Below are 20,082 nucleotides of genomic sequence, written 5' to 3'. Positions count from 1 at the left end.
TGGGAAGATTGTCAATTTGTTGACTGACAGGTTCTCAACCAGAAAAGGGCTATTTTGTGTCTAAAGATCAGGGCATGCATATGGATATACTATTAATACAGCTCTGCAAATAGTCCCTAAGTACAAGTAAGCCCATAAATGTTTCTTCCCTGTTCAGCATCCTAGAAAGAGGCTCTCAGAGAATAACAGACATGAAGATCTAAGGAATGCCCATCTACAGAAGTAATTATTCAATCTTAACCAACAGGTAAATGGTGATTTGCAATGTTAAAAAATGCAATTACACCAGCACCAAAACTAACAACAGCAACCACAGTATCTAGGGTCGGTTCTTGACCATTCATGTTAATGCAGGGGTAAAAGGTACCAAAGCTGGATTTTGAAAGAACTGTGGCCATCATTCTCAAACTGGGGTCCCCAGATCAGCGTCATCAGCATTATCAAGGAACTCATCAGAAATGCAAATTCTCAAGCTCTGTCCAGATCTATGAATCAGAAACTCTGGGAATGGGACTTTGCAATCTGGGTTATAACAAGCCTTCCTGATGCTCCTGATGCAGACTCAAATTTAAAAGCCACTGAACCATGCTATAGGTCTGTGCTGTTTAATATGGCAGCCACTAGCCAGAGATGGCTATTGAACACATGATTCGCTAGTCTGAATTGAGATGGGTTGTAGGGGCAAAGTGCATGCCAGATATTAAATATGCAATATGAAAAAATTGTAAAATAAGTTCTTATTGCTTTTTATAGAGTATATGTTGACATGACAATATTTTGAATATATTGACTTAAAAATATTTTATGAAAATCCATTTCACCTATTTATTTTTACTTTTATATATGTGGCTACCAGAAAATTTAAATTTACATATATGGTTTTTATTATATTTCTGTTGCAAAGCACTATTACAAATGTTATTTTGATTTTTTTGTTTTGTTTGTGTATGTGCATTTCTTTTTTTATTTATTTGTTCTTTGTTTATGCATTCAGGTATACTGGCTCAGGCTAATCCTAAAAAGGATTTTCATTTCTTGAGAACAAAACTCCTGAGGCAGATACAGGCAGCCTACTAATAGACTATTATGTCATAGGACCTCAGCCTACGATTAAAAGTTTACTGTAGATTTTCTACAATCATATATAAACCTATGGTGGAATAATAAGGTGTAACCGTATATCTGATCAGAGTAAGCAACGTTTATCTATTGTGAGAATGAAGACAACTTAAAGTTTATAAATAAGTATTTGAGAGAATATTAAATTGCCCCAATATACATACTGAGTGATTTACAGATTGAAGTGGATATGCTTACTTGATATTGGTTTTCTTATTTATACATCTATATTTATTCTTAATTGAGCCAAAAGAGCTAGGCTAATATATTGTATTGTGGTTGTGTGGATAGCAACATATGTTAACAATATTAAGTTTTCAGATAAAAAAAATTTCTTATGGTGAAAAGCTAACTCTTCAGGGCATCTCAGTTGGCACAGGGAAAAATTGCTTTTGAGTTACTGGTATTTGCTTTGATATTATTTTGTCCCAGAAAGTTCTGCTCTATTTTACACCAACCTGGACCAAAAATGCACCTAATCCCTGTTCCTTGATAAAAGGGCAGAACATGCATATAAACTGATGACTTTTTATATGGCAAACAAAGTAATTTTTCTGTTAGGCAATATGAAACATGTCTAGGGATAATAAGCTTTATGTGGGCCTATAAAAATGTTGTAAGTCAGAAATAAATCATTAACTCCAAAATTCCACAAGAAAACCATAAAATCTAAATTAATTAATGTACAATTAAATGTTTATTACATATAACTATGTCTCAATTTAACTCATCATTTAAATTTAGTATTTATAGGAATTTCATTAAATCAAAACAAATTGTAAAAAAATATTGTAGGTTAGATTGTCTTATTTAGCAACAATTCTTGAGTATTCACAATGATTTCCAAAAAATTATACCTAACCATAAATTAAATGTGACTTGTAATCAGGGGCTGGCCGAGTGGCTCAGTTGGTTAAGAGCTTGCCCAGGAGTGCAAGCTCTGAGCAACAGGGTCGCCGGTTCAATTCCCACATGGGCCAGTGACGGCTGTGCCCCAAGCTGAGCTGCCGCTGAGCTGCCAACAGGTGACAGGATGGCTCAGCTGGTGAGAGCACGTGCTCCTAACAACAAGTCTGTGGGTTTGAATGGTGGGGTATGCCCACCCACAACTAAAGACTGAACTCGGCACCTTGAACTGAGCTGCATCCCGGGTGGCTCAGGGGATAGAGCGTGCGCTCTTAACAAGGCTGCTGGTTCGACTCCCACATGGGATGGTGGCTACGCCCACCTGCAATTAATTGAACACAGCACCTTGAGCAGAGCGGCATGACTGGACTTGGAGCTGAGCTTGCTGTGCCCTCCACACTAAGATTGAGGACAACAACGTGGCTGTTCCCCTTCCCCAACTCCCCAACACTGTTCCCCTCCCCCAGTTCCCCAATAAAATCTTAAAAATAAAATAAAATAAATGTTACTTATAATCAAATAATTTCAAAATCAATAATTTTAAAACCACTTTAAAAAGAGGTAGTTACAAAATAGTCATGGGGATGTAAAGTACAGTATAGGGAATATAGTCAATAATATTATAATATAATAACTATGTGTAGTGTCAGGTGGGTTCTAGACTCATTGGGGGAGCACTTCATAAATTTTATAAATGTCAAACCACTATGCTGTATACCTAAAACTAATATAAAATAGTATTGATTTTCAACTATAATTGAAAAATAAATTTATTTTATTATTTTTATTTTTTATTGTTAGTTTCAGGTGTACGGAACAATGCAATAGTTACCCTTTTCACCCTCACCAGGTAACATCCCCCCTCCCCCTGAAAAATAAATTTTTTTAACTATATGGCAATATATAAAGTAGGGTATAGGGGCCCTTTAACATATTTGATACAATGTATCACATGGCTTTCATAAGTGAGAGTGTATATACTGTCTATGAGGGTCTAAAAATGGCCCTGCTGGTGAATATTATGGGCCAAGGTCTAGGTTTCTAGGCCCAGTTCTAGACTAGTACAAAGACCAATCAGTGCCTACTGGTGAAGAGGTAAACTTGCACATCTCAACGCTTGTTATTTTACTAGAGAAGATCCACCTGCAAATTTCACTGACTATTTCTTAACATTCATTACTACCCTCACTATTCTCATTTCATATGGGGGACATTCCCCATATCCATATATGGACTAAGGAATTATTAGGAAAACTAAAGGATTTTATCCTCTGAAGATTTGTAGGCGAGAAGGAAGACAGATGTTTCAGTTAATCTGGAAAAAAACACTATCCTGCCACATCAGTCGTTTGGTTGGAAAGAAATTATGACCTTCAGTGGACATTTTGTTTTGGATAATGCTTGGGCCAGGGAGCATTAACTACCCAGCAATACATCTATAACACCAGTCCTTGGTACTGAGAACTGAAATTAACATAATTTCCTGCCCTCATGTTAAACAATACTGGGGCCAGGCGTACTTTTCTATCTCTTTGTCAATAATATTGGCAAAGGGCATAATTTTCTTTCCATGTATTAAATAATATCAAGACAGAGCAAAATTTCCTGTTTTTATTATAAAGAATTCTGAGAATAAACAAAAATACCTTTCTTTAAGAAATACTTGTTCTTGGAAGATAAGACTGAACCAAGTGAGGTACTTTACTTATTTAAAAAAACAGCCTGTTGGATTGCCAGTCAAGATGGCAGAGTAGGCAAATGCTGGGCTTACCAGATGTCATGACCACACCAAAATTACAAGTAAACTATAGAACAACCATCATTGAGAAGAGCCTGATGTCTAGCTAACTGAAGTTCTATCTCTAAGGACATACATAAGAAGCCACCTTGAGCCTGGTAGCAGGGGCAGAGATGCAGAACAGGTGGTCCCACATGCTTGTGTGACCTTTAAAAATTGGGAGGGACAGGGCCGGCCGAGTGGCGCGATGGTTAAGAGCTGGCTTGGGATGCCAGAGGGTCCCGGTTCGGATCCCACATATGAGGGCCAGTGACACTGCCCTCCACAGCTAAGAAGCTGAACAACAGCTCAACCTAGAGCTGGGCTGCCGTGAGTCGCCGGCGACGGCGTAGGCTGCAGCCCCTGTGGCAGTGGGTTGCCATGGGCTACCGTGTGTAGCCAGCAGCCAGCGTGAGCGGCCAGCAGCCGCAGTGAGCGGCCGTCCAGAAGCCGGCGACTGATCTGCCTCACCCGGGAAGAGCACAATGATGGTGCCAACTTGGGCCAGTGAAGCAACATCCTCCACAACTAGATTGAAGAACAAAACGACAGCAACTTGTCTGTTCCCCTTTCCTGAATTCCCCAGCACTGTTCCCATCCCCCCAATTCCCCAATAAAAAAAATCTTAAAAAAAAAAATTGGGAGGGACATCTTGACTATAGGGGTCTGCCCTGGAAAAGCCAGGGGACCCAGCCACAGACCAGGCTGCATAGCCCAGGCTTCCAATGCAAGGGAGAAAATTCCCCATAATTTCTGGCTGTGAAAACTAGCAGAGATTGTGGTTGGGTGAGACAAGGCGTGGCTGCAGTCCCAGGTGCTCCTTTAAAGGACCCATGCATAGGCTTAACTGCTGATGGACTCAGACACTCTGAGTTCCAGTGCTGGGGCAGCAGCTCAAAAGGCACCAGGGACAGACAACGAGAAACTGAATTGTATGGTTGCAGGGTGAGGGTTGGAGGGGCAGCTTTCTTCAGGATAGAGGCAATGGTGGAAGCCATTCTTTGTTGCGCACTCCCCCTACCCAGCATTCAGATACAGGTGGGCATCATATCTGAATCTTCATCAATCTGGATAACACCTGATCTCCCTACCCTGGTGATTCCCTATGGCCCTACTCCACCCAAATGCCAGGCACACCCAAGCCATTTCCAGTGTGGTTTCTGTACAAATGGCTTGTCTTGGTTCATGCTGTTGACTTTCTGAAAATCTCTTAAACATTCACAAAACCCGAATAAGTAGCATGCAGCTTCAGCGTGTCCCATACCTCTAGCTGAGCAGCTCTAATCCTGGCATTAGTAACAGCAAGGCTCGGTCCATGGCTTGGCCTCTCAAGGTACCACTAAGCCTAGCAATGACAGTGGCCATCTGTGGACTGCTTTCTGGCTCATGCCAGGTGGCCCTGGGCAGGGCACACGGTGCAGCTGAACTTGGCCTGTGGTGGGGAGACTACCAGGAGGCCCTAGGGCTGGCATGCCCAGTGGCCAGCTTCAGACAGAGCTTGAGCATCACCAGGCTGCCTGCAAGGATGACACACCCAAAAGGCAGACAGGTCAGGAACCAGAGCCCTGCTAATATGAATCCTGCTCCATAGCATCAGTCCCTGCACAGGAGCTTCTCCACTGCATTTATGGCCAGTCCTCAAAACCAATCAGTTCAAGGGTCAGTCCATTCCACTGACTTGAAAACAGCAACCCAGGCTCAACTACAACAGGAGGGCACACACCACCCTCACAAGGGACACCCCTGTAGCACTGGGATCAGGTGACCAGGGAGACTGCACCACTGAGACCCACAGGATACTTACTACATAAGGCCACTATACTAAGACTGGGAGGCATAGTAGCCCTACCTAATACATAGAAACAAACACAGGGAGACAGCCAAGATGGGGAGAGAAAGAAATATGTCCAAGATAAAAGAACAGAACAAAGCTCCAGAAAAAGAACTCAACAAAATGGACACAAGCAATGTACCAGACACAGAGTTCAAAACACTGGTAATAAGGATGCTCAATGATCTCAGGGAGAACTTCAACAAAAAGACAGGAAACATAAAAATGGAGATAGAAAACATAAAAAAAGAACCAGTCAGAAATAGACTCCAATAACTGAAATGAAGAATACATTAGAGGAAATCAACAGCAGATTAAATGTAGCAGAGGACTGAATCAGTGATTTACAAGATAAGGTAGCAGATTACACCACATCAAAATAGCAAAAAAGGGAATAAAAAAAACAAGAAGTGTTTAAGGGGCCTCTGGGACAACACTAAGCATACCAACAATCACATCATAGGGGTACCAGAAGAAGAGAGATGGCAAGGAATTGAAAAACCTATTTCAATAAATAATGCTGAAAACTTCCCTAACGTGGTGAAGGAAATAGACCTACAAGCCCAGGAAGTGCAGAGTCCTAAATAAGATGAACCCAAAGAGGCCCACACCAAGACACATCATAATTAACATGCCAAAGGTTAAAGACAAGAGAGAATCTTAAATGCAGCAAGAGAAAAGCAGTTAGTTACCCACAAGGGAGCTCCCAAAAGCCTCTCAGCTGATTTCCCAACAGAATCTTTGGAAGCCTGAAGGGATTGGCACAAAATATTCAAAGTGATGTAAAGCAAGGATAGAAAAACAAGATTACTCTACCCAACAAAGCCATCATTTAAATTGAAGGACAGATAAAAACTTCCCAGACAAGAAAAACCTGAGTTCATCACCACCAACCCAGTATTACAAGAAATGTTTAAGGGACTTCGTTAATACATTAAAAAAATAATAAAAAATATGAATAATAAAATGGCAATAACTACATACCTATCAACAATTACTTAAACATAAATGAATTAAATGCCCCAGTCAAAAGATATGGTGGCTGAATGGATAAGAAACAAGACTCTTACATGTGCTACCTACAAGAGACTCACTTCAGATCAAAAGAAACACGCAGACTGAAATTAAAGGGATGGAAAAAGATATTTCATGAAAATAGAAACAACAACAACAAAAAACTGGTGCAGCAATAATTATACCACAGCAGACCGACTTTAAATCAAAGGCTATAACAAGAGGCAAAGATAGACCCAGTAATTCTACTTCTGGGCATTTATCTGAAGAAACCCAAAACACTACCTCCAGGGGATAAGAGCATCCAATCATTGCTGCATTGTTTACAAAGGCCAAGATGTGGAGGCAGCCTGGGTGTCTGTTGATGGATGAATGGATATAGAAGAGGTTGTATACATATACAATGAAACATTGCTTGACCAGGGAATGGGATTGGTTTTTGCCATGTGTGGTGGCATGGATGGGCCTAACAGGTATTGTGCTGAGTGGAGAATCTCCACAGTGAAAGAAGATGCAGTGTGATTTTGCTAATATGTGGAAGCTAAAGAACAAATAAACAAACAAAAGAGGAACAAACTCATTGATACAGGGAACATTTTGATGGTTACCAGATGGGTGGGGGGTTGGGGATGGGTCAAAAGGGGAAAAGGATTAAGAAGTGCACACTGGTTGTTACAAAGCAGTCTTGGGGATGTCGGATATAGTATAAGGACTATAATCAATAATATTGTAATAACTATGTATGGTGTCATATGGGTACTAGATTTATTGAGGTGACAGATGTGAGTTGAGGGGCAGGGTGAAAAAGGTGAAAAGATTAAGAAGTACAAGTTGGTAGTTACAAAATATTCATGGAGATGTAAAACATAGGAAATATAGTTAATAATATAGTGCCAAGTGGGTACTAGACTAGTGAGGGAGGAATCACTGCATAAATTATACAAATGTCTAACCACTATGCTGTACGCCTGAAATTAATATAAAATAATATTGAACATCAGCTGGAATTGAAAAATTAAAAAAGGGGAGGGGGTGAAAGTGAACAGGAATAGGAGTTTCAAATTTCCAGATATAAAACAAATAAGTCATGGGGAGTTCATGTACAGCATAGGGAATATAGTCAATAATATTGTGATAGTGTGGTATGGTGTCAGGTTGTTGCTGTACTTATCATGATGATCACTTCTTTAGGTATGTAAATATTCGATAACTATGGTGTACACCTGAAACCAATATAATATTGTGTTAGCTATATTTCAATAAAAATCATTTAGAAAACAATAACAGCCTATTTGCCAAGAGTCTCTTCAAGACTCTCACTTCACTTATTCACCAGTCCAAAGGTATTTTATCATAAACACTGTACAATCCTAACCTGTTCCTTGCCTTGCAAGACCTGCTTCAATATCCCACAGCCATGTGCTAAAACCCTATAAATATTCTCCCCTGACATCCACATTCTAAGACACTGCTAAGACTCTATCAATTTAGTACTCTTTCTTGCTGCTGTAAGTTTAATAAACTTTGTTTGATTAACAGGTTTTTACACTTTTTCTTCCAGGCTGAGAATCATTACATCTAATATGTCTAAACTTGTAAAAATATACATAGATAGTAAGCATAGATACGTGGCTAGCAAGTAAGGAGTATTTTTGTCTTTTTGAAATTAGGTATATTAAAAATTTATTTTTTCAGTTACAGTTGACATTCAATATTATTTTATATTAGTTTTAGGTATACAGCATAGTGTTTACACTTTTATATAATTTATGCAGTGATTCCCCCCTGAGTAGTCTAGTACCCACCCTGCACTGTACATAGTTATTGCAACGACTATATTCTCTATGCTACACTTTACATCCACATGACTATTTTGTAACTACCAACTTGTATTTCTTAATCCCTTCACCTTTCTCACCCAGCTCCCCATCCTCTCTCCCCTCTGGCAACCATCAGTTTGTTTTCTGTATCTATAAGTCTGCTTCTGTTTTATTTGTTCCTTTATTTTGTTCTTTAGATTCCCTATAAGTGAGATCATATGGTATTTGTCTTTCTCAGTTTGACTTATTTCACTAAGCATATTACCCTCCAGGTCCATCCAATAAATGGTGCTGGGAAACCTAACAGATACATGCAAAAAATTAAACTGGACCACCTTCTTACACCATATACAAGAATAAATTCAAAATGGATTAAATACTTAAATGTAAGACTGAAACCGTAAAACTCCTAGAAGAAAAAGATCCTAAGAGAGAAGTCATAGATAGTAAACTCTCTAATATTGCTGTTAGTAATATTTTTTTCTGATATGCCTCCTCGTGAAAGGGAAACAAAAGTAAAAATTTTAAAAAAGGACTACATCAAACTAATTTCTTTTACACACAAAAGAAACCTTCATTGAAACAAAAAGATAACCTACTGAATGGGAGAAGATATTTTCCAATGATACATGTGATAAGTGGTTAATATCCAAAATTTATAAAGAACTCATACAACTCAACACACACACATACACACACACAAATAAAATAAATAAAAATTCAATTAAAATATGGGCAGAGGACCTGAATAGACATTTTTCCAAAGAGGACATAAACATAGCCAACAGACACATGAAAAGATGCTCAATGTCACTAATCACCACAGAAATGCAAATTAACATCACAATAAGATATCACCTCACACCTGTCAGAATGGCTATCACCAAGAAATCAAAAAACAAGTGTTGGTGAGGATGCGGAGAAAAGGGAAACGTTGTGTACCGTTGGTGGGAATGCAAATTGGTGCAGCCACTATGGAAAACAGTATGGAGGTTCCTCAAACAATTAAAAATAGAATTACCTTATGATCCAGCAATTTCACTTCTGCATATTTATCCACAGGAATTCAAAACACTAATTTGAAAAGATATATTCACCCCTATGTTCATTGTAGCACTATTTACAATAGCCAAGATATGGAAGCAACCCAAGTGCCCATCAATAGATGACTGGATAAAGAAGAGGTAGTAGAAGAGGTAGTACATACATACAATGGAATGTTACTCGGACATAAAAACGAACATAATGGTATCATTTGCGAGATTAGATATTTTTGACACTCTTATTACGACACACACTGGGACACAGGGGCGGGGTGGTGGTGGTAATTCTTAACCTGAATTGAGTCCTGGATTATTTCAGCATTCTGAAGGGTCTGGCCTGTCACTCCCAAAATGCATGTAGACACATGCTCTTACATATAATTTCAAGTGTTCATAGATCTTCTGACGCCTATCCGTGAACTCCAAGATATAAAGCCTGCTCCAGAGAATACACCAGCGAGAGGAACTACCTTAGAAAACTCTCCTTTCTTTGAGTTTAATTTTAAAAAGCCATAGAAATTACAAGTAAGAACTTTAGAGACCTTAGATAATACAAACTGCGCTCTGTGGATCACTTTTGGTGCTTGTTTAAAATGTAGATATCAAGGTTTCATTCCAGATCTACTCTGGGAGTAGTGCCCTAGGATCCACATTTTAAGAGACTCTCCAGGCAATTCTGAGGCACAGTGAAGTAAACGAATCACTACTCTAGATGGACAAAGTAAATTAGTACTGCAAATTAAAAGCACAATCTGTCAACTGTACACCCAGGTTATCTAGGCACAAATTATGGTATATTCATATTATTGCTGTTACCTAACATTCAGAATACTAGCTCAGGATTCCAAATGCATTACTTCACTCTCAATAGTTCAATACAAATTTAAAATTTAAAAAGCAGTGTCAAATTGAAGAGTAGTTCCCTGAACAGTATTTAGCACTTAATACTCTAATATCAAAGAAGCTACGATGAGTGAGCAGTAAAGCAGATGTCATATGACTATGAAAGGTATTGCTGAATTCAATATTAATTACATAGCCATTAGTTTAAAACATTTAGTGAATACAACATTGCTTCTATTTTAATTCCCACCCAGGCTACTAGAGGATGCCAAAAGTTGTGATCAGTTCAGGGTATGTCAATAAAGGCTTGCCAATCCCATTAAATCAGATCTATATGATAGCTGGGTCTACCGGGAGTATTTGTAACGAAAAGCAAAACAAACAAACAAACAAACAAACAAACAAACAAACAAACAAACAAACAACCATAAGCAGTGCAAAGTGCAATCTCCCCTTAGAACCATAAGGAGAACACAAGGTGCAATTCTCCATTCTGAATCCCATTGAAGTGACCTAACCTGAACTTAAGGGTCTAATTCAGCTAATGCAATCAAGAGAAACCCAGCATTAGTCAAGCAGTTTAATTAATTGTCTCCCCCTGGAAATCCTGCCAGCCCTTCAAACTCAAACTGTCCAAAAGGAAACTCAGTATCTTGTCACAAAAATTTGCATCTCCTGAAAGATGACATTTCCATCTTTTTGGCCACCCACATATCATTCTAAGCTTGCAATCATCTTTGACCTCAACCTCTAATCAATAACCTAAACTTCTTGGGAATTTGAACAATCTCCAGTCCTACTGCCACTGTCTCATTTAGGGCTTTATTATCGCTGGCCTGGAGGCTTGCAATACAGTAAGTCCCCGACTTACGAACGAGTTCAGGTCTGGGAGAATGTTCCTAAGTCGGATTCGTTTGTAAGTCCGACAAAGTGAGTCTTATACACCTTTGATGCTTCCTAGCAGTCCCCTCCACATCACCACTGCTTTTCCTCTTGCTTCCGGATATCCTGGGCTCTGATTGAGCACTGGACTACTGTACACTATCACACTGTACAGTAAGCACACAGCAGCACAACGGTGACAATGTCCAGCAGACATGGGAGCTACTTCTGCAATTTGCTCCCATCTACAAATGTTTGTAATGCAAGGTCCATTTGTATCTGTGAAAGTTTGCAATTCAAATGTTCGTAAGTCACGGACTTACTGTACTCCCCCAACTGGTCTCCCTTCATCCAGTTTCACCTGTCCTTAATTCATTCTGGACATTTGTTGTCAGATCACTCTTTCCAAAGTATAAATTTAATCATTAATTTTCCTGTGCCAGAAAACTTCAAGGACTTTCCACTATACACAGAAAAAAAGCCAGATTCCTTGGAATACAATTTAAGAGCCTCTATGATTTGGCTCTAACTTAACTTTCAATGCTTAATTCCTATGATTTCCTTTCTTGCATCTCAGTCTTCATTCAAACCCACAGCCCTCTCTCAGATCCTTGCTCTCCTCAGGATCATGTCCTTTCTCATCCTTTTCCTTTGGCTTAGAATGCCCTTCCCCTTCTTCACAGATCCAAATCCCATCTGACCTTCAAGATCTAGCTCAAATGCTACCTTTTACATGAACCATTTTCTATTGTATCTCAACTTTTAAGAAACATGTACCAAGCACTACTTTGTGCCAGGTACTGAGCTTAAGTCCTTGGAGACAAGGGCCTGCTTCCTTTTTCCTCCCCAGCTAAAAATAATCTCTTTTCTCTGAGTTCTCATAAAAAATGGACATATTTTATGGTATGTAACATGATCCATATTGTGCTGAGCTTGTTTATATTCATACTTTTCTTCCCTTACCAGACTGAGCTTCAAATTGCCTAGTATTTTTAAGGAAGCACTTAATAAATATATGTTAAATACGTGAATATCCCATGGTTTTTATCTCCAAACACTGAGATCATCATATTTTTTTCTGATTTGATATAATATTTTGGTCATTATATAGATTTAGTTTTAATTCTACAAGCAAAAACAATAGAAGCAAGCTTAAAAAAAGACACTATCTTAGGAGATATAAACTGTTCACAAAAATAAAAAACAATACACAGACCATTCTAGCAGGTTGGTATTTAAAATAACTGACCTACCTAAAAAATTAGCAACTATTTATTTTCCAGGATACCCAGTCAGTATTGCACAATAATAGTATTAATTAAATCAAGGGAGGTAAGGTGTATGTTTATCATGGAAGGTTGGCATTTTTGTCTTTCCCACTTTGCTAGTACCTCCCTTCACATGCTGTTTTCAGTGTGGCCCAGTATGCTGCCATGACAAAGAAAAAGAAGAGGAAATGACCAGTGAGAATAGGAGGGCTACATTCTGTTCTGTTTTGGGGGCTCTGAGCAAGGCACAAGTACCATTGCATCATTCAAGCCTTATACGTTGAGAGAGTAAGTTTTTCCTCTTGTTGTCATCTAATAATAATAGTAATAGTAGCTTATAACTAATAAACACATAGCATTGCTATGTAATATACTAAGTATATTAAATGCATTATCACATTCTATATTCACACAAGTTTTAGGAGGTAGGTACAGTTATTATTTTCAGTTAAAGTTGAGGAATTAGAAGCTCAGATAAGCTAAGCCATTTTTCCAAAGTTGCACAGCTTGTAAGTGGAGAAATAAGTCCTATGTCCAGGGCCTTCATTCTTTTTTCTTAATTATTATTATTAAAGTTTATTGGGATGACAATGGTTAGTAAAGTTACATAGGTTTCCAGTGTACAATTCTGTAATACATCACCCATATATCACATTGTGTGTTTAAATTTTATTTTTAATTGTGGTAAAATATACATAACATAAAATTTAGTATCTTAGCCATTTTGAAGTGTACAGTTCAGTAATGTTAAATGCATTCGTATTGTTGTGTAACCATCACCACCATCCATTTCCAGAAGTCTTCATCTTGCAACACTGAAACTCTGTACCCATTAAACAACAACTCCCCATTTCTGCCTCCCCCAGCAACCACTTTCTGTCTCTATGATTTTGAGTACTCTAGGTACCTCATAAAAGTAGTATTTGTTTTTTGTAATTGGATTATTTCACTTAGCATAAAGAGCTTAGAGTTCATGCATGTTGTAGAATGTGTCAGGATGTCCTCCCATTTTTAGAGCTAACTAATATTCCATTGTATGGATATACCAAATTTTTTTCATCCATTCATTCACTGATGGGCATTTAGGTTGCTTCCACCTTTTGGTTATTATGAATAATGCTGCTATGAACGTGGACATACAAATATCTGTTCAAGATTGTGTTTTCAATTATTTTGGGTATATAGATCCAGAAGTGGAATTACTGGATCATATGGTAATCTTATTTTTAAATTTTGAAGAACTGCTATACAATTTCAAAGCCTTTACTCTTTACCACTAATGATCTACTGCTGAAACAATGGCCAACCAGGGTAACATAATGCAGACCAGCATGTGTCTCCTACAAAAGGGAGAATCAGCTTGATTACCCATGACTGAATAAAAAGTCAGGAAAGTTTCCCTAATGGTAATTATTTCACTCTTAAGGAAACAAATCAGGAAGGAAATAATTTCTATCAGGATACAAAATGAAAATCACATAAAGGGAAGCCTTATCTACGATCTGTCTAATCTGCATGGGTAGTCTATCAGATACTGTAGCATTTCCAAGGACTTTGAACTAGGTTACTTCTTTTCTTTTTTTTCTAAGATTTTTTTAAAAGTTAATATACACCTAACATACAATATTATATTAGTTTCAGGTGTACATCATAGTTGTTCAACAGGATCCACCTGGCACTATACAGCGTTATTATCACATTATTAATTTTATTTCCTATGCAAAAGTGATCACCATGATAAGTCCAGCAACCACCTGACACTATAGCACACTATAATAATATTATTGATCTTTTCCCCACTTTTTAAATTTTCCAATTAGAGTAGACATTCAATATTATTTTATATTAATTTCAAGTGTATAGCATAGTAGACATTTATATAATTTAGGCAGTGATCCCCCTAACTAGTACCACTTGGCATTATACATAATTATTACCATATTATTGATTATATTCCCTATGGTTTACATTCCCATGACTGTTTTGTAACTATCAATTTGTATTTCATGATACCTTTACCTTTGCACACTGCTCACAACCCCATTCCCATCTATCACCCTGATAGATCTAGCACCTATCTGGCACCATACCTAGTTATTACAATATTATTGACTATATTATTTATGTTATACCCTACATTCTAATGACTACTGTGTAACAACCAATTTGTACTTCTTAATCCCTTCCTCTTTTCAGCCACCCCAATCCCCCTCCCATCTTAAAGAAGTTCCTCTAAGATTCCTTGTTATACTGGTTTGGTGGTGATGAGCTTTTTTTTTTTGTTTTGGAAGCTCCTTATCTGTCCTTCAATTCTAAATGATAGCTTTGCTGGGTACAGTAATCTTTGTTGTAGATCCTTACTTTTCATCACTTTGAATATTTCCTGCTAATCTCTCTGGCCTGCAAAGTTTCTGTTTAGAAATCAGCTGACAGTCTTATGGGGGCTCCCTTGTGGGTAACTAACTGATTTTCTCTTGCTGCTTTTAAGATTCTGTCTTTATCTTTAACCTTTGGCATTTTAATTATGATGTGTCTTGGTGTTGCCCTCTTTGTGTTCACCTTGTTTGGGACTGTTTGTGCTTCCTGGGCTTGTATATCTATTTCCTTCACCAGGTTAGGGAAGTTGTCTGTCATTATTTCTTCAAATAGGTTTTCAATTCCTTGATCCCTCTTCTTTTATTGGTACCCCTATAATGCCAATGTTGGTACACTTGATATTGTCCTAGAGGCCCCTTAAACTCTTGTTTTTTGGATTCTTGTTTCTTTTTGATGTTCTGGTTGGTGTTTCCTGCTACCTTATCTTCTCCACATCACTGGTTTGATCCTCTGCTTCATCTAATCTACTGTTGATTCCCTGTAATATATTCTTCATTTCCATTATTGTAGTTTTTATTTCTGACTGGTTCTTTCTAATGTTTCCTATCTCCATTTTTATGTTTCCTATCTCTCTGTTGAAGTTCTCCCTGAGATCACTGAGCATCCTTATAACCAGTTTTTTGAACTCTGCATCTGGTTGATTGCTTGCCTCCATTTTGTTTAGTTCTTTTTCTGGAGCTTTGTTCCATTTTTTAATTTGGGAAATGTTTCTTTGTCTCCCCATTTTGGCTGCCTCCCTGTGTTTGTTTCTATGTATTAGGTAGGGCTGCTATGTCTTCTCGTCCTAGTAGAGTGGTCTTATGTAGTAGGTGTGCTGTGGGTCTTAGTGGCACAGTCATTCTGGTCACCTGAGCTATGAACTCCAGGTGTGTCCCTTGTGTGGGTTGTGTGTGCCCTCCTCTTGTAGTTGAGCCTCCGTTGATAATTGCACATCAATGGGAGGGACTGACCCTTGGGCTCACTGGTTATGAGGACTGGCCTTAACTATAGTGGAAGAGTTGTGCAGGCGATGACCCTACGGAGCAGGATCTGCCTCAGCAGGACTCTGGTGTCTGCCCAATCTGCCCCTTGGGTGTGTCATTCTTGGAGGCAGCTGGCTGATGCTCCAGCTCATTTTGAAGCTGACCACTGGGGGCACCAGCCCCAGGACCACCTTGGAGGGGATTCACTGTAGGTCAAGTTTAGCCACAGCCCGTGCCCCACCCAGGGCTACCTGGCAGAAGCCACAAAGAAATCCGCAGATGGCTGCCACCTGTGCCATGCTTGGAAGCACAGTAAGAGGCCAAGTCATGAAAGAAGGCTGGCTACCACTAGTGCCAGGCTTAGGGCTGCTCAGCCAGAGGTACGGGACATGCTCAAGCCAGATGCTGCTTGTCTGGGTTCTGTAAACCTTTGAGAGACCCTAGGAAAGTCTGTAGCATGAGCTAAGGCAGGTGCTTTATATGAAAAAAGCCACTGGAAGTGGCTTGGGTGTGTCTCAAAGTTGGGTGGGGTGAGGTCTCGAATTGCCAGAGCATGGTGAATGATTGGCAGAGACTCAGATATGGTAGCCACCAGTGTCTGCACACCAGAAAGGGGGAGGGCTCAACATAGAAACAACAGCTTTTGCCAGCTCCCCTGTCCGGGAGAAAGCTGACTCTCCAGCCCCCGTCACAAGCCAGACAACTCACTTCTCCCCCCCATGCCCTGTATGTCTGGTCACCTCTCCAGCTGCTGTCCGAGTGCTGGAGCTCAGAGCCAGTGATTGCATTGGTGAGTAAGTCTGTGTGTGGTCCCTTAATAGGAGCGCCTGGGAGTGCAGCAGCCCTCCCTCTCACTCAGTCACAGTCTCCTCTGGTTTTTACAACCACAAATTATGGAGACTTCTCTCCCTGACACTGGAACCCTTGGCTGGGGTGGGGCTGGGACCTCTCGCTCCTCCCGATCTTTAATGGTCACACGCTGGTGTGGGACCAGCCTATTCCATGTCTCTGCCCCTCCTACCAGTCTTGAGGTGGCTTCTTCTGCACATCTCTGGTTGTAGGGCTTCCATTCAGCAAGAATTTAGGAGAGTCTCAATGATGGTTGTTTTGTAGTTTAGTTTTAATTTTGATATGGTCGTGAGAGAAGGTAAGCGCAGCGTTTACCTACTGTGCCATCTTGGTATTCTGCTAAGTTACTTACTTTCTAGTTACTTCTCTGATAAAACTACCTATGTGACTTTGGGTAAAATCACCTCCCCCACTGCACCTCAGTTTGTTGGAATAGGTGACACTGAAAGATTTAGTGGTATGACCTGAGACAAGTTATTTCACCTCTCTAAACCTCATCTGTAAAATGAAGACAATGGTAAGAATTACCTAATTGGGTTGTAGGAAAGGGTAAGCGAATGTTAAGTATTATTAGCCCAGTGCCTTTCACATTATAAATGTGCAATAAAGAGAAATGGCTGTCATTATGATTATTATTTTGAAGATTCTATATGTAAGAGAAATAGAAACATTTGTCTACATGAATACTTATACATGTGCGTTCATAGTAGCTATATTTATAATAGCCAAAAACTGTAAATAGCCTAGAGATACTTCAATGGGTGAACTGTTAAACAAACAGTTGTACATCTATAACTTGGAATACTACTTAGCAAAAAAGGAACAAACTACTGATACACACAACTTTGATAAAACCTGAAAGCATTATTGTGAGTAAGAAAAACTGATCCCAAAAGGTCAGATACTGTATTATTTTATTTACCTGAAATGTCCTGAAAGACAAACCTATAAAACCAGATTAATGAATGCCTGTGGCTAGAGGCTGAGGATTAACTGTAAGTAGGCATGGGAGATCATATTGGGGTGATGAAAGTGTTCTAAAACTGGATTGTGGTGAATTTAGCACAGGTGTATAAATTCACTAGAACTCATTATACTATATACATAAAAACAGGTGGAATTTATATATCTAATTTATACCTTTAAAAAACTATTTTAAAAAGATTCTATATCTAAGTACTAAATCTGTGCAATTGCATTCTGTTGGACTACCCAAAACACTGATTACACAAAACAGTTTTAAATTTTTCACTTACCGAAGGGTGGGCTGCTATGTATCCATGTGCACTTTTATCTGAAAAGTGAAGATAGAGCTGTCACCATTGTTTCATAAATATTACCTCATTTAAAGACCATACTAAAAAAAAAAAACCTGCATGTGTTTTATTAGAAGAAAATTTTCCAATTCAGTATCAACAGTATCAAATAGATATTATGACAAACAACAGTTTTTCTTAAAATAACTAACACCTTTACATTCTCAACATATTATTAGTAGGGCATTTTATAGACTTTAATGAAAGCCTCCAGTTAATGTCATCTATAGGGAGGAAGGTTGAGATTACCTACTCCTGGATTGGTATGGTTTTATACAGTAGTCCCCCCTAATGGGGGGGATACATTCCAAGACCCCCAGTGGATAACTAAAACCTCGGATAGTATTGAACCCTCCCCACCTCCCACCCTCCCTCACACATGTGCACAAGTGCACGTGTGCGCACACACACACACACACACACACAGAGCAGGTCCTCAAATAATGCAGTTTTGTTCAATGTTGTTTCATCATAACATTGATGAGATGCTGTAGGAACTTAACTCTTCTTTATATCAATTAGCCTATGGTAAAATTGGTTTCATTATATGCTCTTTAGCTGCAGTTCTAAGAACCCATGGAGGACATTAAGTGAGGACTTACGGAATCTAGGCTTTCTGTTCATGTCTTCCATCCAAAAATTTAATGCCATTTCCATCTTAACTAAGCACCTGTCACACACTGTGGCTATAACTTTTGTAGTTTGAATTTTGACAGCAGAATTAGCATGCATTTCTTCTTTACAATTTCATAGACAGAAGATTTGTTCTTACTGTAGATCTTAGCAACTTAAGCATACAATTTTTTTCTTTGCTTATTAAGTCAAGAACTTTCACCAGAATGCACTTTCCAGCTTCTCTTTGGCATATCCAAATTGCCAGCATCACTACTCTTGTGCTTTGGGACCTTATTAAGTAAAATAACGATTACTTGAGCACAAGAACTACAATACCCTGGCAGCTGATCTGATAACCTAGATGGCTATTAAGTGACTAGCAGGTGGGGAGCATGTGCAGTGTGGACATGCTGGACAAAGGGTGATTCATGTCCCGGGTGGGTTGGAGGAGGACCACGTGAGATTTCATCATGTTACTCAGAACAGTGCACAATTTAAAACTCATGAATTGTTTATTTCTGAAATTTTCCATTTAATATTTTTAGACCATCAATGATCATGGGTAAGTGAAACCACAGAAAGCAAAGCCATAGTTAAAGGGGGAATACTGTACATCTATATCCAGAATTTGTCCCCTTCCCTCTCCCTGTCTCTCTCTCCTCTTCCCCCTCTCTTCTTCTCCTCCCCCTCCTGTTCTATTAGTCAGTTGCAAAACTAGAGCATCCAGAAAACATATGGCGAGTTTCAGTCAACTCAGAATAGTGCAATAATTCAGATATTGTTGAGTTCCAACATAGTTTTCAGGATTTATTCTTTCTAAGTTGAGAGAATTTGACACCTAAAAATAAAAGAGTTAAAAAGCAGTGCCAACTTAGAATAAAGAACAAATTCTGAGAATCTAAAAAGTATTAATGAGTACACTCATTCTTGGTTCTTATTGCCTATGGTTCTGCAGTATGCTTGGAGCACAGCTCTTACATTAATCATCGTTTGATGTGTCACCAGGATCTCTTAAATATTTTATTCCATGTGATGGACTAAACATCATAAAAAAGCTCCCCTTGATGGCTTTTTTTTCTTTTAGGTTTTTGCCATTGGATAACAGAAGTGAAACCTTATTCTCATTTAAAAATATACCATTTAGCAAGTAACTTGCCATATACCTTTCAGTTTGGGCTTTGATATTTGATATGGCCAAATCAGACACTTCCGCTTCCAAATGTATTCTTGTACCATTCCTGAAGAGATTAAGCCTGCCCTATACTAAATAAAATCAATGCCAAGAGGTAGAGGCTCTTTATAGCTTGGGAACTAATGATAGTATTCTCTTCTTTCTTTAGATGTTAAATAAGAAATTGTTCTAGAGAGGCAACCCAGATCACCCTTCTCAAATGCAGAAGTATTGTTGGTATATGTTTTTAAGTTGCTTACATTGCAAATTTGAACATCAAAGCTTCAAAC

The 20,082-nt window shown here is 38.8% G+C and overlaps 1 protein-coding gene across 10 annotated transcripts in view; it reads right to left on the bottom strand.

Moving 5' to 3' along the window:
• Window positions 1-20,082, bottom strand: part of PAK3 (p21 (RAC1) activated kinase 3) — a 362,804-nt gene that overhangs the window by 84,147 nt on the left and 258,575 nt on the right. For all 10 annotated transcript variants that reach the window (XM_019660229.1, XM_019660231.1, XM_019660232.1 and 7 more), the window contains one exon: window positions 17,947-17,984. In XM_019660229.1, coding sequence (XP_019515774.1) covers window positions 17,947-17,984 — 38 coding nt within the window. The remainder of the gene's footprint in view (window positions 1-17,946; window positions 17,985-20,082) is intronic.

The sequence above is a fragment of the Hipposideros armiger genome, unplaced genomic scaffold (assembly GCF_001890085.2).
Source record: "Hipposideros armiger isolate ML-2016 unplaced genomic scaffold, ASM189008v1 scaffold_314, whole genome shotgun sequence".
NCBI lineage: Eukaryota > Metazoa > Chordata > Mammalia > Chiroptera > Hipposideridae > Hipposideros > Hipposideros armiger.
This window is presented reverse-complemented; position numbering and strand designations above follow the sequence as displayed.